At 40.9% G+C, this 27,277-nt stretch overlaps 2 protein-coding genes across 2 annotated transcripts; one reads left to right on the forward strand and one right to left on the reverse strand.

Annotated features, from left to right (window-relative positions):
• Positions 1-46: 46 nt before the first annotated feature.
• Positions 47-18,025, reverse strand: hif1al2 (hypoxia inducible factor 1 subunit alpha, like 2). Its single transcript, XM_046316832.1, has 12 exons — positions 17,741-18,025; positions 7,406-7,656; positions 7,169-7,308; positions 3,503-3,587; positions 3,318-3,415; positions 2,628-2,803; positions 2,410-2,516; positions 2,162-2,309; positions 1,780-1,937; positions 1,604-1,683; positions 1,220-1,479; positions 47-745 (listed from the first exon to the last, which is right to left on the reverse strand). Exons 1-12 carry the CDS (start codon positions 17,839-17,841, stop codon positions 175-177), a joined length of 2,175 nt encoding a protein of 724 aa, XP_046172788.1. The 5' UTR covers positions 17,842-18,025; the 3' UTR covers positions 47-174.
• Positions 18,026-22,098: 4,073 nt separating this feature from the next.
• On the forward strand, positions 22,099-26,953 carry LOC124006721 (cytokine receptor common subunit gamma-like). The gene is made up of 8 exons (XM_046316835.1): positions 22,099-22,257; positions 23,194-23,287; positions 24,211-24,377; positions 24,537-24,673; positions 24,808-24,979; positions 25,078-25,177; positions 25,336-25,405; positions 25,530-26,953. Exons 1-8 carry the CDS (start codon positions 22,188-22,190, stop codon positions 25,749-25,751), a joined length of 1,032 nt encoding a protein of 343 aa, XP_046172791.1. The 5' UTR covers positions 22,099-22,187; the 3' UTR covers positions 25,752-26,953.
• The last annotated feature ends 324 nt before the right edge of the window (positions 26,954-27,277 follow it).

The following is a 27,277-nucleotide window of genomic DNA, read 5'->3' on the forward strand; positions in this document are numbered from 1 at the left end:
GGGCACTGTACAGTAAACAAAACAAAGACAACAGTTTTAATATTGATCATTGTAATTAAGTGCTGTATTTAATAACTAGGCTATGCATCCACATTTGTTAGTTAAATTGCCAGTAAAAGTCACAATATAGGCCTAGTTCAGGAGAGTTTGGCACAATTCGTGGGATAATCAAGTTCATGTTATCCATTCAGCATATGACGTCGATGTGCCAGAGCTGACTTCAATAGCTGATCTGGGTGCGTAACAAGGATGGGCATATTGGGTGGAGAGCTGATTTATGCCCCATGTTGTCATGTGTAAGAATCTGGAGGGGGCCTGGTCCAGGAAGGAGGTGATCTCTGACCCCTGAAGCAGGCAGCTGGTTGGCCCCAGTGTGACCTCACAGTCCAGCCTGCTCAGTACTGGCAGGCTGAAAGGAACATGGCATGTTGACATCTCGTCTATATGATTGGAAGGTGGCTGAGGGCCTGTGCTTGGGATTTTGGGCTGCTGTGTGTATTTCCACAACACTTGCCTTGATGGTGATCCACACAAGCAAGTGGATCCATCTTGTGGGTGAATGGGGAAATATTCCACGGTCCGGTAAGGCAGCCAAGCAGCAGCAGCCATAAGTGCCTGTGGATGTCTACAGGACTTGTGTTTCTCACTCCACTGTTCGTTCGGGACAAGGCCCTCCAATCCGGCATGGTCAGGGCCCTCCTTGAATACAGCACTGCCTCCTCTATAGACTGACTTCATATGGTCCCTGGAGAAAGAGCAGATGTTATATAGGACCAAGAAACATCTGAAATGGCCAACAATGAGACAAGGATATGATATGATATGATATGAGGATATGATTCCCTATATCCAAAGAAAACAATCAGCAACAATTATGCCACTGATTAACGGTTAAAGGAACAGTTCACCCAAATGACAAAATGGTGTCTTCACCTTGACAGCAATCCATTATTTGGTTTAGTTTCCCTGGCATTGTTTCCAGAGTTTGAGCATGTGGGAAAAACCTCATCCAAGTCCTGGTATCGATATTAGCATTTTTCACGCATCATGTCTGAAAGTATCTCAAATTGATTGTGAAGCTCAACAAAGTCACTTAATAGATGATTGTAACATAATGCGGCAAAAATGCTAATATCGATACCAGGACTTGCTTATACCTTTTAACAGTATACCTATTGACTGAGACTAGAAGCTTGTGCCCACACACAGTGGTGCTTACCCGAACTCTGACTCTTTGACTGTATGTGACGCCCCTGAGTCACAGGGGGGCTCTATCTGCAAGGTTTTCATTTGATGTGTGGTGAAAGAACCAGCAGATTTAGGGGACTTCCCCAAGGAACAATGGCCTTCCAAACCAGGTGGAAGAACAGGACCTTCTATCATGGCCAAGATCCCATCTAAAACTGGAGTGAGGAGGAAGTCTTCTCCATCCATGGGTATGTATGGAGCCAACGAGTCCAGGTCCAGCTCACATAGTTCCTGCAGGGAGGAAATATGCAATTAAAAAAGGGATTGAAAAAGTCCACCATGGATTGAAAAAGTCCACCATGCTACCAATTTCAGCCCAGGTTTTACCCGTGCGCAAAGAGATAGGCCTACTTACAGAGAGTGAGTTCATGTTCATTTGATCCTCTCGGTTGAGCTCTGAATATCCCTCATAGGTTTGGATCTCGTTGTTGTGTTCTAGATCAGATTGGGAGGAACGTAACAATTCAATGCCACAAGTCTCTTACCACCTCTTCGGTTAGTTGCAAATAATCGTCAGCTAAAGGGACAGACCTGGAGTTGGTATTTTTGTGTTGCGTAGATGAACAGCTGTCTCTGCTGCAGGATAGGTCTCATTCTGCAGGATGGGCCCCACAAGATCAGAGTAACAGGGAATCAGTAGAGGTTCTGTTTGCTGCAGTGAGAACACCATCTCTGGTAGCTCCACCTCACTGTGGTGAGACAACGAGATAGGGCAAACAGAAAAAGGACAGAGAAGATATCTTTACACCAGATACGGTGCATACAACTTGGTAGCACAAGGAACAAGGGATTTTACTTGTAAACAGCTGAACAGATATTTAGTCTAACCAACTTCCTATCCACACAGTCTTGGTAAGAGTTGTCATTTCATTAGATGCTTTCATTGGACCCCGACCCCAACATCACTTCTCACCTTAGAATGTAGTTGATGCAGACGACACTCTGGGGCTGCCCAGTCCGGTTGTTGTACACCACCGATGCATCCGTCTCTGCCCACACATACCCACCACCTTTCAGCAGCAGACGGTACCTGCCCATGGTAGCCTGTCCCTTAGAGAGCACTGTCCCAGACACATGATCCCAAAATAATTTTAACATGGCCAGAATATACTAGTAATATTAACAATATTTATATACACCTCATGATTCGAGGTAACTCACAGCTCTGGTGTGCTTTGTGAATGTGCTGGCAGTCAGATGTGTGGTAATACTGATACACAGACTGGCCCAGAAGTTCTGTTTCTGTATATCCAGTCAGCTCCTTGACACTAGAAACAAAATCACATGAAAAACAGTATGAAAAGTATTATGTAATATGCTTGTATTACTCGTCTCGTTTCATTAGCGTCACCAGATGAGTGTTGAGTTAGTGACTGTACCCTGAATGGCAGTAGGTGAACCTCATGTCCGGGTGATGTCCGCTCAGGAAGGTCTTGTGATTCAAGCTGGCATCCCTGATGATGCATTGTGAGATGGGTAAGGGTCGGCACATTAGGACAAGACAGGCTGACTCTGGAAGGTGAGATTGTTTCTTAATCCCAACGCAGTGAACCACCTGTGTGTGTGAGAGACAGAGAGAAAAGAGAAAGTGAAGTTTGTATTTCTACAACAGAGAAGAATAAAACTCAACATGTTAACACTCTGCTTCAAACTAGCATGAAGTACTGGCCTTCAACATGTTAACACTGCTTCAAACTAGCATGAAGTACTGGCCTTCAACATGTTAACACTCTGCTTCAAACTAGCATGAAGTACTGGCCTTCAACATGTTAACACTGCTTCAAACTAGCATGAAGTACTGGCCTTCAACATGTTAACACTGCTTCAAACTAGCATGAAGTACTGGCCTTCAACATGTTAACACTGCTTCAAACTAGCATGAAGTACTGGCCTTCAACATGTTAACACTGCTTCAAACTAGCATGAAGTACTGGCCTTCAACATGTTAACACTGCTTCAAACTAGCATGAAGTACTGGACTTCAACATGTTAACACTCTGCTTCAAACTAGCATGAAGTACTGGCCTTCAACATGTTAACACTGCTTCAAACTAGTATGAAGTACTGACCTTCCATCGTGTGTGTCTTTGGTTGGCAGTTCGACCCTGAGAAGTCAGAGTGCTCTTCACACGGAGGAGGAAGTCACACTGCTGTTGTCTCTCAGTAGCTGATAGAAAGACACGATACAGAAGATAAACAATATGCCTCTTTGCTAACTAATATCTTGTTTAAAATATGTGAAGTCCACCTTTACCTATCATTTTTGAGAGGATCTCTCTAACTTCCCTCTGGTCACAGTGGTGCATGAAGTCAAACAGACTCCTACCAATCAGATCCATCTACACGTGACATAAAAACATTTGTTGTTTAGAAAAATATTTTGGGTTTTCCATCTGTTTTGCCTTCAGTTCCAGTACAATATGAACACTCAACATACAGTTGAAGTCGGAAGTTTACATACACCGTAGCCAAATACATTTAAACTCAGTTTTTCACAATTCATGACATTTAATCCTAGTAAAAATGGTCTTAGGTCAGTTAGGATCACAACTTTATTTTAAGATTGTGAAATGTCAGAATAATAGTAGAGAGAATCATTTATTTCAGCTTTTATTTCTTTCATCACATTCCCAGTGGGTCAGAAGTTTACATACACTCAATTAGTATTTAGTAGTATTGCCTTTAAATTGTTTAACTTGGGTCAAATGTTTTTGGTAGCCTTCCACAAGCTTCCCACAATAAGTTGGGTGAATTTTGGCCCTGACAGAGCTGGTGTAATGGGGTCAGGTTTGTAGGCCTCCTTGCTCAACACATGCTTTTTCAGTTCTGCCCACAAATGTTCTATAGGATTGAGGTCAGGACTTTGTGATGGCCACCCCAATACCTTGACTTTGTTGTCCTTAAGCCATTTTGCCACAACTTTGGAAGTATGATTGGGGTCATTGTCCATTTGGAAGACCCATTTGCAACCAAGCTTTAACTTCCTGACTGATGTCTTGAGATGTTGCTTCAATATATCCACATAATTGTCCACCCTCATGATGCCATCCATTTTGTGAAGTGCACAAGTCCCTCCTGCAGCAAACTACCCCAACAACATGATGCTGCCACCCCATGCATCACGGTTGGGATGGTATTCTTCGGCTTGCGAGGCTTCCCCTTTTGCCTCCAAACATAACGATGGTCATTATGGCCAAACAATCATATTTTTGTTTCATCAGACCAGAGGACATTTCTCCAAAAAGTACGATCTTTGTCCCCATGTGCAGTTGCAAACCGTAGGCTGGCTTTTTTATGACGATTTCGGAGCAGTGGCTTCTTCCTTGCTGAGCGGCCTATCAGGTTTTGTCGATATAGGCCTCGTTTTACTCGTTTTACAGATACTTTTGTACCTGTTTCCTCCAGCATATTCACAAGGTACTTTGCTGTTGTTCTGGGATTGATTTGCACTTTTCGCACCAAAGTATGTTCATCTCTAGGAGACAAAACGCGTCTCCTTCCTGAGCGGTATGACGGCTGCATGGTCCCATGGTGTTTATACTTGCGTACGATTGTTTGTACAGATGAACCATGGCGATTGGAAATTGCTCCCAAGAATGAACCAGACTTGTGGAGGTCTACAATTTTTTTTCTAAGGTCTTGGCTGATTTCTTTTGATTTTCCCATGATGTCAAGCAAAGAGGCACTGAGTTTGAAGGTAGGCCTTGAAATACAACCACAGGTACACCTCCAATTGACTCAAATTATGTCAAGTAGCCTATCAGAAGCTTCTAAAGCCATTACATAATTTTCTGGAATTTTCCAAGCTGTTCAAAAGGCACAGTCAACTTAGTATATGTAAACTTCTGACCCACTGGAATTGTGATGCAGTGAATTATAAGTGAAATCATCTGTCTGTATACAATTGTTGGAAAAATTACTTGTGTCATGCACAAAGTAGATGTCCTAACTGACTTGCCAAAACTATAGTTTGTTAACAAGAAATTTGTGGAGTAGTTGAAAAACTAGTTTTAATGACTCCAACCTAAGTGTATGTAAACTTCCGACTTCAACTGTATGTACATATACTGAACAAAAAATATAAACGCAACATGTAAAGTGTTGGTCCCATGTTTCATAAACTGAAATTAAAGATCCTAGAAACGTTCCATATGCACAAAAAAAAACGAATTTCTCTCAAATCTGGTGCACAAATGTTTTTACATCCCTGGTAGTGAGAATTTGTCCTTTGACAAGATAATTCATTCACCTGACGTGTGTGGCATATCAAGAAGCTGATTAAACAGCATGATCATTACACAGGTGCACCTTGTGATGGGGACAATAAAAGGCCACTCTGAAATGTGCAGTTTTGTCACACAACACAATGCCACAGATGTCTCAATTTTGAAGAAGCGTGCAATTGGAATGCTGACTGCAAGAATGTCCACCAGAGCTGTTGCCAGAGAATTTAATGTTCATTTCTCTACCATAAGCCGTTTTAGAGAATTTGGCAGTACATCCAACCGGCCTCACAACCCCAGACCACATGTAACGACGCCAGCTCCACATCCAGCTTTTTTTAACCTGCGGGATCATCTGAGACCAGCCACCCGGACAGCTGATAAAACTGTGAAGTACAGTGCCTTGCAAATGTATTCTTCCCCCTTGCCATTTTTCCTATTTTGTTGCATTTAAATGGATTTTTATTTGGATATCATGTAATGGACATACACAAAATGGTCAAAATTGGTGAAGTGAAATTAAAAAATGTACTTGTCTAACTATTTATTTTGATTGCTATTCTGATTTTCGTGACCAAATTGCCTACTGCTAGCTGGACATAATGCTTTGCTAGGCTATTGATAAACTTACACAAATGCTTGACTTGCTTTGGCTGAAAAGCATATTTTCTAAATCTGAGATGACAGGGTGATTAACAAAAGGCTAAGCTGTGTTTCAATATATTTCACTTGTGATTTCATGAATAGGAATATATTCTAGTAATATTTATGTCCATTGCGTTATGCTAATTAGTGTCAGATGATGACAACGATCCCGGACACGGGACGGGGAGTTACAACAGGATAAAGTCCTCCTGTGTGCAATCTAAGTGTCACATAATCTGTCACATGATCTCAGTATATATACACCTGTTCTGAACGGCCCCAGAGTCTGCAACACCAATAAGCAAGGGGCACCATCAAGCAATTGGCACCACGAAGACCAAGGAGCTTGCCAAACAGGTCAGGGACAAAGTTGTGGAGAAGTACAGATCAGAGTTAGGTTATAAAAAAATATAAGAATCTTTGAACATCCCACGGAGCACCATTAAATCCATTTTTTTTTTTAAATGTAAAGAATATGGCACCACAACAAACCTGCCAAGAGAGGGCCACCCACCAAAACTTACAGACCAGGCAAGGAGGGCATTAATCAGAGAGGCAACAAAGAGACTTGCAGCTGTATTGCTGCAAAAGGTTGCTCTACAAAGTATTGACTTTGGGGGGTAAATAGTTATACACGCTTAAGTTCTGTTTTTTTATCTTTCTTGTTTGTTTCACAAAAAAATATTTTGTATATTCAAAGTGGTAGGCATGTTGTGTAAATCTAATGATACAAATCCCCCAAAAATCTATTTTAATTCCAGGTTGTAAGGCAACAAAATAAGGAAAAATGCCAAAGAGGGTGAAAAGTTTCGCAAGCCACAGTACTTCTGTCTGTAATTAAGCCCTTTTGTGGGGAAAAACTCATTCTGATTGGTTGGGCCTATACCCTCCCAGACCCACCCATTTCTACGCACCTGCCCAGTCATGTGAAATTAGGGCCTAATGGTTTTATTTCAATTGACTGATTTCCGTATATGAATTGTAACTCTGTAAAATCATTGAAATTGTTGCATGTTGTGTTTATATTTTTGTTCAGTATAATATGACTGTACCTGGTTGATGCCAGTGTGTGTCCTTATGTCCCCTGTAGTGAAGATAACTTGGCCGTTCTGAGACACCAAGAGCATGAAACCCCCAACAGCAGACTCCAGCACTGTCTCCACAGAGAAAATCCCAGCCATTGGGTATCGGCCTAAATAACACAGAGGACAATGCCTTCTACTATATTTCTAAACCCCTGAACACTCTAAAAGCCTTGACATTCCAAAAGCCCAACAGTATGTTGTTACCGTGCATGGGGAAGTGGACTGTGTCAGAGCAGACCCTGGTCTCTGGTGTGACATTGTCTCGATGGTCTAGCAGCGCTCTCAGACGCAGGTAGTCCAGTGTGAGTCTGACGATAGAAGCCTTGTCTACGTGGCCAGTCAGACCAGAGGGCAGAGGTAGCCATGCTGCCAGCTCCTCAAACAAACGTCTCTCTCTCTCCCTCCTACTCTTAGCTGCAACACGGGACTGGGCCCGCAGCCGCTCCGTACTCACCCTGTGGTACAAGCAGCGTCATACCATTAAGAGAGAACATTTCTGAAAATAGTATGCAGTTGAGAGGAATGAAGAAAGAGAACTACAGACAGAGACAGGAAGTGAAGGGTCCTAAGGAGCAGGGGTTGGAACAGGTTCAGGGAACAGAACAGAAAACTGGAAAATAAATACATTTTTCAAGGAACAGAAACAGAACTTGGAATGAAAGTGATCCATACTGTTCTGGAACCTAACCATTGTTTTTAAAAGCATGGGAACCGGTTGATGGCTTTCTTTTATGTTCCAGGCATCTTTTTCTAGTCCCACATCAAAACGCAACAAAGCTCCTATGCAAAGCCCTCACTCTGTCACTCAGAAACTTATGCCCCGTTTACGTGACTTATTTAATATTTCATCTTTACGGAGTCTTGGCCCTCAACTGAAAAGTGTAGAGTTTTTAATTCAAGCTGGAGGAGAGTCTGTCTCTTGTCAGAGATCACTTTTATTTTGGAAGATTGCAAAATATGATCTGTTCATTCAAGACAGGATAAATATATTGTTTCTGGTAATAATAAAACATGTTTTGTTTAGTTACATTTTCCTCAACTTGTTTCTCGACCTTTATAGCAAGTCAAGCTAGTTTGCACTGCAGAGCAGCTGGCTAAAATCTAGGCTAGGTTAAAGATACTATCGTAGCTAACAATTTCCACCTAATAATTAGAATACAAAACAAACGTCATTGCAATAAACTTAAACAGGAGGCAAGGTCATATAATACACATTGGCTGTCAACACATTACTATTAAAATAGTACGTATAGATAGGGTGACCAGACGTCCCCGTTTTCCGGGGACAGTCCCAGGAAATGTCCCCGTTTTTAACAGTGCATTAAAAACAGACTGCAAAGTGAAATTATATTTTACGTGGCAAGAAAGACCGGGCAGCAGAGCCTACCAGTTGACTTATCAATCGCGTTGTGCTCGTCCAGCAGAGGGGGCTGCTCGCTATAGCAGCTTCATTCACTCTTCTTCTTCTACTAACTACTTGCTCCCGCTAGTTTTAGAGAAAACTGCTGTGGAAAACTCGGCCAGAAGCTAACAAGGTGACAAGTTCATCCACAACATCACCACCACAAACGTCTTTTCAAGCCAGGTAAGTTCCAATCGTTTGAGATACTAGCTAGTGATGTTAAAATGTCACAATTTATTATATAGATAGATGATTTGCGCCATAAGGTTTTAAATAGGTTATGCTAGATAACATTAGCTATGTCGACTAAGTTATCTAGCTAGGTTAGCCAGCTACTGTCATGGTAGCTAGGTTTAAAAAAAGTTTCATATGTAAACATGCAGTGTACAGGCTATTTTGAAAATATGATTACATTAAATGAATGAGGAAGACTGGATAGGAAGAAGAGTGAACGAGAGAGGAGGAAAGGTAAAGATATGATTACAGAGCCTGCCAATTTATTATTCCATACAATGTTTTTGAGATAAAATACAAAAATGAAGCAAACAATGGGTAGCAGTCTTTGTATTTGTCCTTCGTCTTGTCGTGTCCAATGTATATATATTTTTCTTCGCATATCTTTTTATATTTTTCTAAACCCTTACTTCAAAATACTCTCCTGCAACCCGCCTCACCCAATGTGGTGTGGACCTGCTTTTTCTCTAACATATTTTTCTTTGCCTCTTACTGGAATCTCTCCAACATAAACTAGCCAGCTAACGGTCATCAGCTAACCTTAGCTCGGAAAGCTCTCGCCAGTTTGGACAACACGATTCAACCAGAGCATACCGGACCTATTTCTTCTCTCCATATCCCCGGATACCTATCGCAAGCTCTGAACCTTCTCACCTTCCGACCTTCGCAGCTAACGTCCCCTGAATGCTAGCTGTCTAGAGCACAACGGACTGTTGGCTTACGAGGCCCATCGAATACATTCCGAAGCCACTAGCTAGCAGCACTAGCAGTCAGCTATCCTTTGCTAGCGGTCATCAGCTACCTTTATCCCGGACAACTCAAACCAGAGCTAGTCGGACTTATTCTTCTCTATCTCCAGATTCCTACTGAAAGCTCTGAACCAATTTTTTTTATTATAAACATTTTGCCTATGATATATATATATATTTTTTTTTATTCCACCTGGAATTATAGCAGCTAACGACCCCTAAACTCACAGCCGCTAATCTGCGGCCTTCTAGCTATCTTAAGCACATTGGACTCCTGATTTAAGAGGCTCTTCGGACATATATCTTCGGCAACTATACATATTTTGCCAATTGGCCTGGTTTACCACATGGAGCCCTGCTGATCCGTCCACTGATGTAACTGCGCGAGGGGGGCATAACAGACTTCCCTCCGTCGCGTCATCCCTCTAAGGCCTTTCTGTTAGCCTGCTAGCCCCGTGCCGCTAGCTGTTTGAAGCCACACACTGGACTTGTATGATCACCAGGCTACGCATGCCTTTCCCTAACGTCACCATGCCGTGTCGATTACTGTTCTGGTTTGTAACTATTGTTTTATTTCACTGTAGAGCCTCTAGCACTGCTCAACACGCCTCGGCTAACAATTTAGTTCCACCCCCACACACGCAGTGACATCACCTGGTTTAAATGCTATTTCTAGAGACAATATCTCTTTCATTATCACTATATGCACAGGTTTACCCCCACTGTATTCACATCCTACTATACCTTTGTCTGTACATTATGCCTTGAATATATTCTACCGTGCCCAGAAATCTTCTCCTTTTACTCTCTGTTCTGAACGTACTAGAAAGACAGTTCTTTTAGCCTTTAGCCGTACCCTTATCCTACTCCTCCTCTGTCCCTCTGGTGATGTGGAGGTTAATCCAGGCCCTGCAGTGTCTACCTCCACTCCCATCCTCCAGGCTCTCTCATTTGTTGACTTCTGCAACCGTAAAAGCCTTGGTTTCATCATGTTAATATTATAAGCCTCCTCCCTAAGTTTGTTTTATTCACTACCCTAGCACACTCCACCAATCCGGATGTCCTAGCCATGTCTGAATCCTGGTTTAGGAAGACCACCAAAAACCTTGGCATTTCCATTCCTAACTATAACATTTTCTGACGAGATAGAACTGCCAAAGGGGGCAGTGTTGCAATTTGCTGCAAAGATAACCTGCAGAGTTCTGTCTTACTATCCAGGTCTGTACCCAAACAATTTGAGCTTCTACTTCTAAAAATGAACCTTTCCAGAACAAGTCTCTCACCGTTGCCGCTTGCTATAGACCACCCTCTGCTCCCAGCTGTGCCCTCGACACCATATGTGATTTGATTGCCCCCCATCTATCATCTGAGCTTGTGCTGCTAGGTGACCTAAACTGGGACATGCTTAACACCCCATCCTACAATCTAAGCTTGATGCCCTCAATCTCACACAATGTATCAATGAACCTACCAGATATAACCCCAAATCCATAAACACAGGCACCCTCATAGATATCATCCTAACTAACTCACCCTTCAAATACACCTCTGCTGTTTTCAACCAAGATTTCAGCGATCACTGCCTCATTGCCTGCATCCGTAATGGGTCTGCGAGCAAACGACCACCCCTCATCACTATCAAACGCTCCCTAAAACACTTCTGCGAGCAGGCCTTTCAATCAACCTGGCCGGGGAAAGACATTGACCTCATCCTGACAGTAGAGAATGCCTGGTTATTCTTTAAAAGTGCCTTCCTCACCATCTTAAATAGGCATGCCCCATTCAAAAAATGTAGAACCATGAATAGATATAGCCCATGGTTCACTCCAGACCTGTCTGACTGGAACGAACTGCAAAAATCACTGAAGCTGGAGATTCTCATCTCCCTCACTAGCTTTAAGAACCAGCTGTCAGAGCAGCTCACAGATCACTGCACCTGTTCATAGACAATCTGTATACAGCCCATCTATCTACCTCATTCCCATACTGTATTTATTTATTTTGCTCCTTTTGCACCACAGTATCTCTACTTGCACATGTAACAGTATAACTTTAGACCGTCCCCTCGCCCATACCCGGGCGCGAACCAGGGACCCTCTGCACACATCAACAACAGTCACCCTCGAAGCATCGTTACCCATCACTCCACAAAAGCCGTGGCCCTTGCAGAGCAAGGGGAACTACTACTTCAAGGTCTCAGAGCAAGTGACGTCACCGATTGAAACACTATTTAGCGCGCACCGCTAACTAAGCTAGCCGTTTCACATCCGTTACACACATCCATATTTTGCACATCTACCATTCCAGTGTTTAATTGCTATATTGTAATTACTTTGCCACCTTGGCCTATTTATTGCCTTAACTCACTTATTTGACCTTATTTGCACTCACTGTATATAAACTTTTTTTTCTACTGTATTATTGACTGTTTTTTAAATTCCATGTGTAACTCTGTGTTGTTGAACTGCTATGCTTTATCTTGGCCAGGTCGCAGTTGCAAATGAGAATTTGTTCTCAACTAGCTTACCTGGTTAAATACATGTGAAATTAAAAATTAAAAATTAAAATGGGAATGTTAAAGTACTTTGGTTATCTAATAGTGTACTATTTATTATTAAAGATTGGAGAGGAAGGAGAAGGAAAAATTAAGGGACTGAAAAGAGTGAAGCAAGGAGAGTGTATAAGAGTGCGGTGGAAAGGCAAATAGAAGGAAGACGAGTGAAGAAAAAAGGAGAAAGATTGGAGCAGAAGAAAAAGTTAAGAGAGTAAGAAGAGCAGACAGAGGAGGTACAATGGCTCTTTCCAAGAAACGGAATGAATGATATATGGACAGCAGCAAGAAATAGGTTCACTGTTCCTATGCTTATTGTGAAGACAAACTTCAACCTCCCCTTCCAGGAGTTTGTGGAGAAGCTGGCCAAAGACAGAGCAATCCTGACGAAGATACATTCTTCTGAGAAATATACAGATTGGATTGCTATAAGTATATTATGTAGTTACCAATCTCATCATTGTCTTATTTCTTTATGATGTTGTTAAGTATTTCACATGTACTATTGTCTATTTTTTCAATTTTGCTCATGTTCTCTTCTGCTCTTATTCTACCCAGACTAGCAGGACCACTGAATGGCTGTTCAGATCGGACAGTTCTGTCTTGTCTGTAGTGTTTCTGTAGTATAGTTGTTTTCTCTATCACAGTGTGCCTGTTAGACTAAATACATGAAACCGGAATTGTCCCCCTTTTTTATTTCACAGATAATCATATTGGATAATTTAATGATATATTGACCGTCGAACTGGAAATGTCCCCGGTTTTATTTTCAGACATCTGGTCATCTTATTATAGGAAGGGGTAATTGTTTACAAGTTGCTAGCTATCCCATGAAGCCATCACTGAAAACAACATATTTTTATCTTCTTCTGTGGTTTTGTAACTTCCTGTTCTTCGATGGACTCTGGCTGGACCAGAGAGGAAAAAGAAGAGAGAGGCCCAAAAATGTTTTTGTTTCACCCACCAAGCAAGGAGTTTTTGTATGGCGGTCAGTGAGTGTTGAATTTGGACAACAACAAAAATGTATGGCTTATCTGCTACATAAGGTTTATTTGATCTAATAGAAGTTTCGTAATGCTTAAGTTGTTAAGAGTGTACAAATATAAGTAGGTCACGTTAACTTTGGGGGGGAAATTATATTGGAGTTGTCTTGAGATGGCTATGCACATTCATGGATGAGGCTAGTGGCATACATCTCTCTCCATTGAATACAGGCGGTTGACGTCAACAACCCTCAATTCATATTTTAAAAAAAGATTACAATAATGAGATGTATCCATCAATCCAAAGAAAAGATATGCGGGAGCTAGACAGCCCGCCGTGCCGCTTTGTGGACAATGACTCCCATTGCTAGGGCAGAAAGACATGTACCGTGTCAGTATATCCATCATCTTTGGCTGGACTGAAGATAAAGTTTTTATAAAATCAAAAGTATGTGGCGCAGGGATGCACACTTAGCAATTTTGTTGCTAGATTTAGCAACTTTTCAGACTACCCTGGAAGCTTGTATTTTCAAACAGCACCTAGCAACAAATTTAGCTACTTTTAAAAACGTATTTGGAACTTTTAGCAACTTTTGAAAAGTGACTTAAACGCTAAAATGCACGCATTTCCCCTCTAAATGACACAAAAAAATATTTTCTCTGTTACACACTCAGTCACAACACACGTGCCTGGCTGCAAAAGTGCATTGTGAGTGATGTCAGCAGCAGGCGCTCAGCTTGTGCACGGCAGCAGAAGGCCTACAGAAATTTCAGCGAATCATTGTTGGCTGACTGCAGCAGCTGTAGTACGGGTTTGACGAGCCAAACTCAATGAATATAGTTGGTCAAGAATGTTTGATCTTGAACAGAACTTACAACATCAATCAACATGTCTCAATCAAAATTGTACAGCCAGAAGTACAGAAAATAGTGGGAGTCTGTACCTGAACAAATGTCAAATCATATTTTTTCCCGAGATGGCCAGTCAATTTGAGTAACGTTATTGTATATTCTATGTAATGACGCAGTTTTACGTTATCTCGCAATGACATCACAACGTCATTTAGCAACACATCAACCTGCCTCTAGCAACTTACCCTGAAAATTAGTTGGCAATACTGATGTGGCGTCTGTCCATCTTGCAATGGAGCCTTAAACCATAAGGGGATGTTGCGATTCCACTCCGTTGTGGATATCCCCATTGAAATGCATAACCTCCGGTGCAAAATAAGAGTGCTTATCGGTAACATGAACTAGGTGTTATTAGTGTCTGCCTGCAAGATGAAAATCTTTGCCTGTGAGTGCAATAGTGTGCAACTGCAGCTCACAATTCGGGGCGTTACAGCATGTAGGCATTGCTGCATTTCCAGGAATGCCCCCCCCTCAAGCATCCCATTGGTTCCTAATGAACACCCTTGCCTACCGGAGTCCTCCTTGCTAGCTAGCGGGAGCGACACCGGTAGACAGTGACTTGCCCTCACCTTCGTTAACAGAACCGTTGGGAAACAGTACCTGACAGGTGGGAGCGAAGGACACACTTGCTAGTTACATTTACATTTACATTTAAGTCATTTAGCAGACGCTCTTATCCAGAGCGACTTACAAATTGGTGCATTCACCTTATGACATCCAGTGGGACAGTCACTTAACAATAGTGCATCTAAAACTTAGGGGGGTGGGGTGAGAGGGATTACTTAACCTATCCTAGGTATTCCGTGTGCTTGCTAATTAGCTAGCTAGCACACATGTACTAGCTAGCTAGTGTCGCCCAAACGGCGGGGACGACCGGTATACAGTGTCCTTCACCTAGCTAACTAATAAGTGACATTGTGTGTTAGCTTCATGGGCACTATTGTGTTGAACGCTGAGCTGTAGTCAATGTACAGCATTCTCACATAGGTGTTCCTTTTGTCCAGATGAGAAAGGGCGGAGTGGAGTGCGATTGAGATTGCATCATCTATGGATCTGTTGGGGCGATATGCAAATTGGAGTGGGTCTAGGTTGTTCTCGAGAATGCTGTTTGTGAGCCATGACCAGCCTTTCAAAGCACTTCATGGCTACCGACATGAGTGCCTCGGGGCAGTAATATTTTAGGCAGGTTACCTTCGCTTCCTTGAGCACAGGGCCTATGGTGGTCTGCTTGAAACATTTCAGACTGTGGTGGTCTGCTCAAACATTTCAGATATTTCAGACTCGGTCAGGGAGAGGTTGAAAATGGTTGAAAATGTCAGTGTCAGTGTCTTGTCAGTTGGTCCGCGCATGCTTTGAGTATATGTCCTAGTAATCCGTCTAGCCCAGCGGCATTGTGAATGTTGACCCGTTTGAAGGTTTGGTTTACATCGGCTACCGCAAAACATTCCTGTAGTGTAGCATCTGCGTCACCTGAACACTTCCGTAGTGAGCGAGTCACTGGTACCTCCTGCTTAAGTTTATGCTTGTAAGCAAGAATCAGGAGGACATGCTGGTAAAAATGTGGTAAACTGATTTAAGTTTGCCTGCATTAAAGTCCCTGACCACTAAGAGCGCTGCTTCTGGTTGAGCATTTTCTTCTTTGCTTATGGCTTTATAGAGTTGGTTGAGAGCGGTCTTAGTGTCAGCTTCACTTTGTGGTGGTAAATACAAATAATACAGATGACAACTCTCTTGGTAGATAGTGTGGTCGACAGCTTATCATAAGGTACTCTACCTCAGGCAAGCAATACCTCGAGACTAGCTAGCTTGATAGTTAGTGAAACGGTGTGCCTTCCACCTGCTGTGTACCGGAGTCCTCCTTAGGACTAGCTAGCACACATCAGGGTCCATATCAGGGTCATATCGGGTCCTTTGCTCGCAGTGCACGCTAACCAAGGTAGCCAGGTGCACGGTGTTTCCTCCGACGCATTGGTGCGGCTGGTTTCCGGGTTGGATGCGCGCTGTGTTAAGAAGCAGTGCGACTTGGTTGGGTTGTGTTTCGGAGGACGCAAGGCTTTCGACCTTCGTCGCTCCCGAGCCCTTACGGGAGAAGCAATAACTGGGGTTCTTGCAGATGAGGGGGGGGGGGCAGGCTCTTCCCCCCTCAGAAGATAGGGAGGGATATTTTTAATTAGCTAGAGAATCATGGATTCACTTCTACACTGCTAGTTCTTGATAATATAGGCGTATTTATCCCGTTTTACCTTGAATTTATTAACTAGAAAAGGGTAAGACGTGTTTTTAATTCTGTTGCAGCTCTACACTCACACAAACGTATGAGCTAGCTAGCTCACGCTTGTTAGTTATCTAGCTAGCTCAAAGGACATTAAAAGTTCTGTGGATGTCATTCAGATAATGCATGGCATAACAAGATGCCCAGCGCTTCAAGCCTCCTCCTCAAACAACCCTCTCACGCTCCTTCCCTACCCACAAAATTTCAGTCACATCTTGATCCAATAGTTAGGCTACATTTGTCTGTCCATCACGCATGTAAACACCTAGTTTGCCTGCTCTGTCCACACTGATTGGTGAAGTCATTTAATTAGCTAAATGTAAAAACTGTAGATTTTTAGAAAGGAACAATATAAAACGGTACATTTTTGGGGTTCGAACCGGTTCAGAACTTTATTTTGCTGGTCGGAACTGTGGAACAAAACAAAAAACAATAGTGGTTCTGTTCACAACCAAATTATTGGAAAATAATTGTGTTTCCAACCCCTGCTAGGGAGAAAAACTGAGGGGATGTTTACATAACACTACAGTTTCCATGACATACATTCTGTAGTTATCCAGCCCAAATCACTGGTATCTCTGCCAGAGGGAAGCTAAGAGTGTGAACCTCCTGAGGAGATAAAGGGCGACTTTCAGCCATGGGAGGCAACAACATCACAGCTACGTCATGCTAGCTTATCACAACCAGTCTTGGTTGTCTGCTTCCAGAGATACAGCAACTAACTACTATGCTATAGCATATCTGGTATAGCTAACTCTTGCAAAATGTCCTGAAGTGTTTAGAAATGTACAGAATTGTTTTGATCATATACAGTCAGGTCCATAATTATTGGCACCCTTGATAAAGATGAGGGGGAAAAAGTAAAGTATAAAATAAATAAATAAATAATACAAATACTGAGCTATATTGTATGAAACAAAAAAAGGGGGAATAATAGTATTTTATACTAATAAAGCTGCTCAGAGAAAGAGGTTTTGTTTAACAGGTAATCAAGTCTGGAGACTGAGATGGCCATTGCAAAAGGTTGATTTTGTGGTCAATGAACCATTTCTTTGTGAATTTGATGTGTGCTTGGGGTTATTGTCTTGCTGGAAGATCCACTTGCTGCCAATAGTCAGCCTCCTGACAGAGGCAACCAGGTTGTGGTATAAAATGTCCTGGTACTTGGTAATGTTCATGATGTCATTGACCTTAACAAGGGCCACAGGAACAGTAGAAGCAAAATAGCCCCATCAAGGGTGCCAATAATTATGGACCTGACAGTATATGACCAAAACAATCCTGTACATTTCTAATGCAAATAGACAATGTTTTGTCAGTTAGTGATCAGTTAGTGCTAAATCCACTCCTAACTTTCCCATGTCTAAAATAAAAACCTAAGTAAAGTGGTGTGTTTGTTTTGTTTATTAGAGTAATTCATTAGAGAAGTAACTCACCTGCTTCTCTTCTGTCCATTAATTCTGTCCTTTTGTCTCTTTGTTTTGTGGAGCTTTTGATCACAAGCATCTTCCAGAGAATTTCCTAAATGAGGAAACATCCAAAATCTCTGAATGGACACTTGCTAGTAATCACAGACACATGCCAGTCATGCGGTCGCAAGCATTTCGTCCCACTTGTACTTTTGGAGGTTGAACTAGAACAGGTTCCTGAATGTCCAGTGGCAAGTCATTCATCTTTCTCCTGAGACTCCGCCTCTTTTGTAAATGCCACCTCCCACCAGGGAGGGTCTCTCATCCACTTTGTTTACAAACAATCTCCTTTGGGCACAGAACTATCAGTCAATGACCATTTACCAAATGTGTTACAGTAGAAGAAATGAACACGGTAGCATTTATCAATACATTAGTGGATTGTATTGTGAAGTTGATGTTTATCCTTTCTTGTGAAAGGTGAAATCTAAAACTACATACTAACTTGCTTCATGGTATTTTCTTTTAAATGTTGTCTTACCCATGAGGTGATGGATTAGGGTACAGATGGCACAGACATTGACCAACCCTAATTTTTGTGTTTTAAAAACATTTAGCAGGATATCTGGCATGATTCCTGATCCTAAACTGTGGCGCCAGTTGCATGCCTTATGCTGTAAACACTTCCTCCACCCACCCCACACACACAAGGGCACAGACATACACATTATCTGCCTAATGTTGTGCAAGTGAAGTAAACACATACTAAGTAAACATTATAAACTGGGTGGTTTGAGCCATGAATGCTGATTGGCTGACAGCCGTGGTATATCAGACCGTATATCACGGGTTTGACAAAACATGTATTTTTACTGCTCTAATTATGTTGGTAACCCGTTTATAACAGCAATAAGGCATCTCGGGTGTTTGTGGTTAATGGCCAATGTAGCACAGCTGAGGGCTGTATCCGGGCAATCCGCGGTCCGATGCGCGTAAGAACAGTCCTTAGCCGTGTTATTGGCCATATACCACACTTCCTCGTGCCTTATTGCTTAAGTATACTATAAAAAAGACCGTGTTATATAATTAACACTGACCACTAGATATCAAGGGCTGTCAGTGTCTTTCCTTTATATCCAATCAACTTGTTAAAACAGAATTTATTCCGAAGGGATAAACTACGGCCCTGTTAGTAGATACAGTGGCTCAAAAAGGTTTCATAAAAGTGGCTAATTTAGGCTATCATCTCTGTAAGTTGTTTAAATCAATACTCAGTTTGACAGATGTAATACATACACAAGCTGCTTTCCACTTTCTTTTTCTTTCGTTGTCCACTGAATGGAGTCTTCTCACAATGGATGGAGTCTTCTCACAATGGATGGAGTCTTCTCACAATGGATGGAGTCTTCTCACAATGGATGGAGTCTTCTCACACTGGATGGAGTCTTCTCACACTGGATGGAGTCTTCTCACACTGGATGGAGTCTTCTCACACTGGATGCTTCATGATCAAAGAGGAGCACTTCAGTCTCATCCCGTACAACAGCTTTTGATAAAGGCAGCGATTTAAAAAAAAAAGCCATCTCCCTGTGTTCTTTCTTCTGCTTATTTCATCACGTCTTGAAACTGTTCATTATCCTTGGGATGTACCGTGAAGTACAAAGTAAGTCCAGATGAGTCCATTATGACCCTGGTTATCCAGAAATCTGCAGGGACAAGTGAAGGAGTCATATACAGAACATAGAATATAGAACATAAAATATAGATGTCTCCATCTATCTATTACGCATCCAGAGAACTACTGCATTTCTGTCGTCTTTCTCTGTTAGTCTGCGGCAGTGTGCAGAGGCAGTGGGAAGCTCTGCTTTCTACCATTCCAAAAAGATGACTGGTAGTGGTGATTAATAGAGAGTGTCTTCCTGTGGTCAGCTTGGTTGGAATGCCTCAGTTTCAGTCCAACGCGGTGCACAACCCATAAAGCCGGATCTCTTTTATTGAGACTGGACCCTTGATACATGTAGGAGATTCCATACACTGAACGCAAGGGCATGCGTCTTAGACAAGAGGAAGAAATATGTAAATAGCCTGGGGACAAGGGAAGCCAATCAAGCTGGTAGAACCACTTGAACCAATATGCCTTCAACTAATGAGAGCAGCAGAATAAATGATGAGGGGTAAAACAGGTGCTAAAGCTCTGTTACAACAGGTTGCACTGGTCACAGACCATGCTCGGGTCATCCACTGGTTGGCCTTGTAAAGTTATTGGCATCTGGAGCTGATGCAGTGTTTGCAGGATGGGAGGACGTGATGCCCCACACTGCAAAAGTGCCTGGCGCCATAACCGCCCAAGCCCGGAATAAACACAGAAACGGCATGACGGATGGGTATCGTGCCACCCTCGCTTCTATAACAAGTCACCTAGGGACCAGTCTGAGGGCCACCAGTCACGGTTCTCTCTTATCAGCATCCAACAATTAGCTAACAGAAAGCAACACAACGGAATGTTCCTAGGCAGAAAGTAACCCATGGAAAAGGCAGTCATCTATGACAAAAATACCTACTGTCATCATAAAATATGAAATGGTTCTTAACTGACTTGCCTGGTTAAATAAAGGTAAAATAAATAAATGAGAGAGAAGAAAACGACCACTTCTTGAGCAGGCAAACCAGTGTTTACTTATTAGAAACAGGTTGGATAACTTACTTTTTTATAATAAGAGAAGAGTATATTTGAAGGCCCTGAAGGCATGTTGTTCTCCATACTGATGTGATGTCTACTGTATCAGTTAGTGGGATGAATGTGGAAGGGAGTTAGGAGAGCATCAAATTCCAGCTGAGGAGAAATGCAGGTGCATTCTTAGAAAAAAAAGGTGCTATCTAGAACCTAAAAGGGTTTTTTGGCTGTCCCCATAGGATACACCTTCAAAGAGCCCTTTTTGGTTCCAGGTAGAACCCTTTTGGGTACCATGTAAAATCCTTCCCACAAAGGGTTCTACATGGAACCAAAAGGGTTCTACCTGTAACCGAAAGGGTTCTCCTATGGAGAACTGGAAGAACCCTTTTGGAACCCTTTTTTTCTAAGAGTAGATCAGAGACCTGGGTGGTCAAGGTGTGGTTCAATAGTTGATTTTGGGTAATTTCCTGTTTTTGGATGCTCTTGGGAGTTTTTATTACATTGTGAAAACAGAATCAAGAATGGAGGCATTGTAGTGCGCAATGTGATACAGGGAAAATACAACAAAAGATGAAACGTTATCAGGAAAATGCTGCAAAGAACATTACATACTGTATGTCAATCTTCATAAAAGCAACACTATAGTTCACCAGCCTTGTCTCTGCATGACATTTTATCACACTAGCTCAAGATAGTATGGTCTGATTAAATTGTGGTCTACAGATGTAGGATCTTAATTTGAAGAGTTTAATCCTGCAGCAATAAGAAATTATAATTATTGTGTGGATTATAAAAATGTTTTTGTGTAGGGTTTGATACATTTTTGTTTGAGCAAATAAAGTCTGAAATGTTCAAGTGGAAATTACAAACTTTAGAACCCTTTTTAAACCTTGAATACACAACAAGTTACCATTTTCTGAAGTGCAGGAAATGTTCTTGCAACAACAGGGTGACAACATTAAGATCCTACACCTCTATGTTTCCGTGTCAAAGCCCTGCCACAGACTTCCTTCTGGTGCCTGTACCCTTTTTAAGTAGAAAAAAGACAGATGATGTAGCTGATGAATTCTGGCAACTTGATTGAAGCTTAAGTAGTGGAACTGACACTAACTGGAACTTTTTTTAAATGTAAAAAAAATGTTTTACACAGGAACTTCTCATTTGCTTCAAGTTAATCAGTATCACCACAACGCATATTTATAGACGGCCTACTTTAAATTCAAAAGGATATACTATACTAAATGTTTGTTTTTACTAACTTTTGATTGTAAACAAACATTGGATTAAGTGTTATTTATAATCTAATTATGTAAAAAGTGTTATGTTTGTTCCTTATATAATGACAAACCGGGGCGTAGGTTTAACTACTTTTAATGAACATATACTTCAGCTAGACAACTCCATGTTTAGCCATGCAAGGCATTCTTTAACCAACTCCCGTGCCCGCATAGCCTGCTGGGTAACGTAGTCTAAATGTTATTAACACATAACACACAAAGCTTCTGTGTTTATCGCTTACCTACTGACTGTTAATGAACGTGCATAGTTAATTTACTTTATAGTTGTAGATTATTAATGGTCTGTACAATCCCCCTGTAATGTTCTTTTCTGTAGTTTGTCTTTCTGTATTTTTCATAGATTTAAAGATGTGGCCAGTGGAACAGGAAATGTAACACCTACCATGGCTGTTTTAAAAAAAGTGAATCTAAAGGGGATAAAAGAGGAAGTCACTGAGCAGCCATACACAAATGCATTAGCGTATAGCTAGTTACGTTCATTCCCACTGTCATCTATTTTGACATGAAGATGTTTGGAAGCTGGTTGTTTCTCCTCGTCTCTCTCCAAGGATATGAGGCTCCCTCCACACACAGTAAGATTGTTCTGTTGCCATTTATTTTAATGTTAATTTATTCAACCTGTTTAAAACCTGGTGCTACAAAAACACATCCGGCCAATGTGCCCTTAACTTTTGATACTGTTTTTAATCTTAGAGAATCTTTGTAGGATTTATTATAATTTTTTACATGTATATGTGTTAATAAAATAGATTATCTTCTGATCATTTTATTGTGTGCTCATGTTAATGGATGGTTTCCGCTCAGTTGACATTTGTCTTGAATTATTTTTCAATGTTCACAAAAGTGTTTCAGCAAATTATATATATATATATTTTTCTCTACAGTTATTAATAACTGTTTTAGACTATGACGTATAGTATTCTATGTTCAGGAAATATAATCGTTACATTTAAAAACTCAAGTTTTTGGTTGAACTATATTTATTGAATCGATACCTGGTATGTAATGTAATTACATAATGCCAATTTAATTACCCTTTCTTTGGGACTCATCAAATAATAAACAAATTACACTTTCTACCAGGTATTATAGCAATTTATTTGATCAAACTATTACATAACTTCGTAGAAACACTAAATAATCTGAAAAGTAAAGTTTCATGTGCCATTTCTATTGCTGATGCGACACCAAAATTCCCCTGCTAGTCTGAGATTGACGTCAACTACTTTGTGGTTTCCTGTAACATGGCCATCCATCTTGTCTCATACATTCACATACTGATAAAATGATTCATTTAATTCAAGGTGATGGTGGAAAAGTACTCTAGTCATGATATACATGAAGGTATAGACCCTTAATATATATTATCTGATTTGTCTCTTAAAACACTGTAAACGCCCAATGTAATTATGCAACTCCTCTAGATATCATAACACAGCTCCCCTTTAAAAGATTCGGTATAATGTCATATTAGAAACAGATGTTCAACTTCTGTTCCATTTTTTCAGATGTAAACTGCCTGATCATTAATCTGGATTATGTCAACTGCATCTGGAGTGAACAGAGGATCCCAGAGGTCAACTTCACCTTTTTCAGCAGCAGGTTAGTGCAATGTGATGGGTGTTGAGGTCTTTGCCCAAAATGCTTGCCAAGTATTTGGTCCCAAATTCCTAGCACTCAATGACCACATCAACCTTGTGACTCTACAAACTCTTTGAATGTATTTGCATTTTGTTTTGGTTGTATTTCGGATTATATTTAGCCCAATAGGAACTGAATGGTGAATAATGTATTATGTCATTTTGGAGTGACTTTTATTGTTATTAAGAAATGAAGATGTTCCCGAACACTTCTACATTAGTGTGGATACTATAATGATTATGGATAATCATGAATCCTGAAAAATGATGAGTGAGAAGGTTGCAGAGGCACAAAGATCATACCCGCTAACAATGCTAACCTCCCCTGTTATTGGTAATGGTGAGAGGTTAGCATGTTTTGTTGTATCTTTTATAACCTTCTCACTCATCACTATTCATTATTTATTTTCTTAATCATGGCATTATCAGGATTAATTTAGAAGTGTTCAGAAACATCTTATCACAGAAAGAAAATGACTCCAGTCATCATTCACCATTCAGTTGCTATTAGGCTAAATATAACTCAAAACAAACTGCAAATGCATCCAACAAGTTTGTCACTTTTGACTACTATAATACATAAGTTAATTTGCCCAAATACTTAAGACTTCCTCAAATGGGGGGACTAGATACATAAAAATGCTTTCATTTCCTAACTGTAAAATGGATACATTGTTTGAAAATACCCGTGAATAAAAATTGACATTCTGTACTGTTGCCTCATAGGAAACATCTCAAATCCAAAATATTGGAGTATAGAGCCCAAAACATTTATAATCGCTTCACTGTCCGAATACAAACGGGGGGGTGTATCTCTGTCAAATCTTGAATATCCGTACTTTGTTACTCATTCTCATCCATCAATTTCACATGGTATGTGTTTAGGTTCATCAAAGGTAATATGGAGGAGTGCACAACATATCTCCAGGAGGAGAGTTATGCTGTGGGATGTAGACTGTCCTATGACAAGTCTGACAGGTTTAGAACACTGACAACCAAGCTGGTCCATCAGAACAACAGTTATGTGCAGGACCATAACCTGAAAAGCATGGGTAGGTTATTTTTCTCAATCAAATCAGAACCTTACATACAGAACAGCATGTAACATGAAGAGCAATAGTCTTCTTTAGGCTTTTTAACTTGTGTTTTTCCTATTTCAATCTTCATTTGATGTGTCGTTAACATTTGACCCTCCTTAACGCTTTTTCTAGTGAAGCTTTACCCTCCTGTCAACCTGTCAGTTGAGATGAACAAAGACCCAGAGCTGAATCTGTACTGGAACAACAGCAAGAACACCTTATGCATTGAGAGTGAAGTTCGCTACAGAATAAACGGCGACAAGTGGAAGGTGGGCATGGATCAGGACTCAGGAGTTGGACCACTGTTTGGACACTAGCCTACTAGTCATTTTTCAACAAAATGCTGGACAAATCTTTGAAAAAAACTCTCTCTCTCCTCTACTCTCTTTGTTCCTTTCTTCAGACATCTACTCCAAGCAAGGAACAGAAGTATGCTGTGGCTTTCCCGTTAAAGAGCAGTCGGTATGAGTTTCAAGTGAGAGCACGAGTAAATGACATGTGTGGTGAGTCCAAGTTCTGGAGTGAATGGAGTCAGCCTATTCAATGGGATTCCAGGAAGGGAAATAACATCACAGGTAAATACATACAAAATCTCTGCTTTGCTTTATGGTTATAAAGTAGTGCTCAGACTTCTGTCAGGACTTTGTCATGTCAACCTTTCTCTTTGGCCTAGAAATATCTGGCAGCTCAATGTCTGTGTGGAAGCCAGTATTGTCATTAGTGGGTACCATGACACTCTTCATATTGGCCTGCATGCTGGTCTACAGGGAAAGGTGGGTTTGCCAACAGAAGTTAACGCCACACTTAGGCCCCAAATAAAGACTAAAATCAAGGGGTATAGTTTACTTTTTTTATTTTTTATCAGTCTCCTCTATTCTTCCTCTGAAAAAAAGTGATACTCTGATTCTGAACTGACCCTATCTCTTTGTAGAGAACGACTGAGATTCATCCTCATTCCCATTGTGCCTAATCCAGGAAAGAACCTAGATGAGAATGTAGAGGTAATATTTATCCCTGGTCCCATGCATTGCACTTCATTATAATCTTTGTTTCTCTATTACTGTTATATACAGTGTAAATCCCATCTTATATCTCACATATTACATGTAACCTTTACCTTTAAAGGCCTGGCGTCAAATCTCCAAGGACATTTGCTTCCAGTCTAACTTCACTGAGCTTGCCTGTCCTGTTCGTGAGTACAGTCTGGTTCCCCAAACTGGCAGCGTCAGTGAATCTGAGAGCAACTTCTCCATCCTAACAGACCAGTCAGATTGCCTGTCCACGTGCTCCTCCTCAGCTTCCACTTTTCCTGTCACAAGTGAAAATGAACAAGCTGGTATTGAATGAGACTTACAATGGCTGCATTCTAATTACCCTTCTCCCCTTGATGTGCACTTGCTTGCTCCCCCTCATTGATAATACGTATTAGATGGGTTGGGTGTATGCATGGGCTAAAGGGAGTTTCTATCATATTTTTTGTTGTTGAATTTTAACATATGAACATCCTTAATATTACGGCACCCAATTTGTAATAAATGCAAGCATTTTTGTTTGATGTTCAACCATTTGTAAGATTTTTAAATGCATCGATTTTTGAGAGAGAATAAAATGTAAAATGCACTGAACATTGCAATAATGACATACCCTCCTATTGCGAGAAAAAACACTGTTAATTACACAAACTGACCACATACAATATAGCGTAGCATTATGAGCTAGGCTACTTATGAGCGTGCATGTCTAAAATGGTTCTAATAATGTCATTTAAAAAAAAGACATCTATGCATATACAAGCTAATGAAAAAAATGATCTTAGCACAGGGTTAAACATAGTTGGAATTGATTGAGTGTTCAGCTGACAGTTTTAATATTATAAACAATCCCTTGTGAAATTTAAATTGTACTATTGCACACTGTATCTCGTTGGAATAGAGGGAGCATCTGAAATGTGGAATATTAGCCTATACCTTCAATAAAATGGTATGTTAAAGGAGCTTGTATTTAAATGTATTAGGGATACCCACTGCTCTTCCTGGGGTCCAAACACATTAAGGCACTTACATTACATATAAAACAAATTATAAAATAGTACAGGAGATAAAACAGTACATCATACAACATTATTACACCACTGCATATCTACAATACAAAATGTATAATACCACCAAACAACAATATTACAATGTACATGTGTGGAGAGTGAGTGTGCCTATGCCTGCGTCTGTACCTTTGTGTATATTTCTTCACAGTCCCCGCTGTTCCATAAGGTATATTTTAATCTGTTTTTTAAAATCTGATTGTAATAGTATTTTCTTTAAAATGTTGTTTCCAAGCGGGGGTTACTGCTATAAAAATTGCTATTGGCCTATTTCCTCTTAAATAAATATGATAAACGTTGCTTCCTAATGTTGCATGATATCCTGTAATCCTACCAGTGGCGACCTGTCATTCAGGGCAGGTGCCCCACCTGTTTTAAGTCATATCAGTTTGCAAACAATGTAAAAAAATAAAAAAAACATATTCATTGAGATAATAAAGCTGCAGACAAACATGGTCTCTTTTTTTGCTTTCTTGAGTAACATGCTTACCACACCGCTCGCGTCGCGTGCGCGAGCTTTGCGGAATAATTTTACAGATACATGTTATTCAATCATTGAACCCACACTGCTCGGGCGAGTCAACGAGTGTCTGTGTAGCCAGGCGCTAAAATAGAACTTGGTTCTATTTGTGACACTTGATGCGCTGCAAGTCCTGCCGCTCCCATCTCCTCATTGATTTTTAGGAGCATATACCCACATGGGTGATTGAAAGATGAACTGAGGTCCACATTCCAGTCCAGTTGGTGGTGCCAATGCACTTTAAAGTTGCTTGCT

Source organism: Oncorhynchus gorbuscha, linkage group LG20 (assembly GCF_021184085.1).
Source record: "Oncorhynchus gorbuscha isolate QuinsamMale2020 ecotype Even-year linkage group LG20, OgorEven_v1.0, whole genome shotgun sequence".
NCBI lineage: Eukaryota > Metazoa > Chordata > Actinopteri > Salmoniformes > Salmonidae > Oncorhynchus > Oncorhynchus gorbuscha.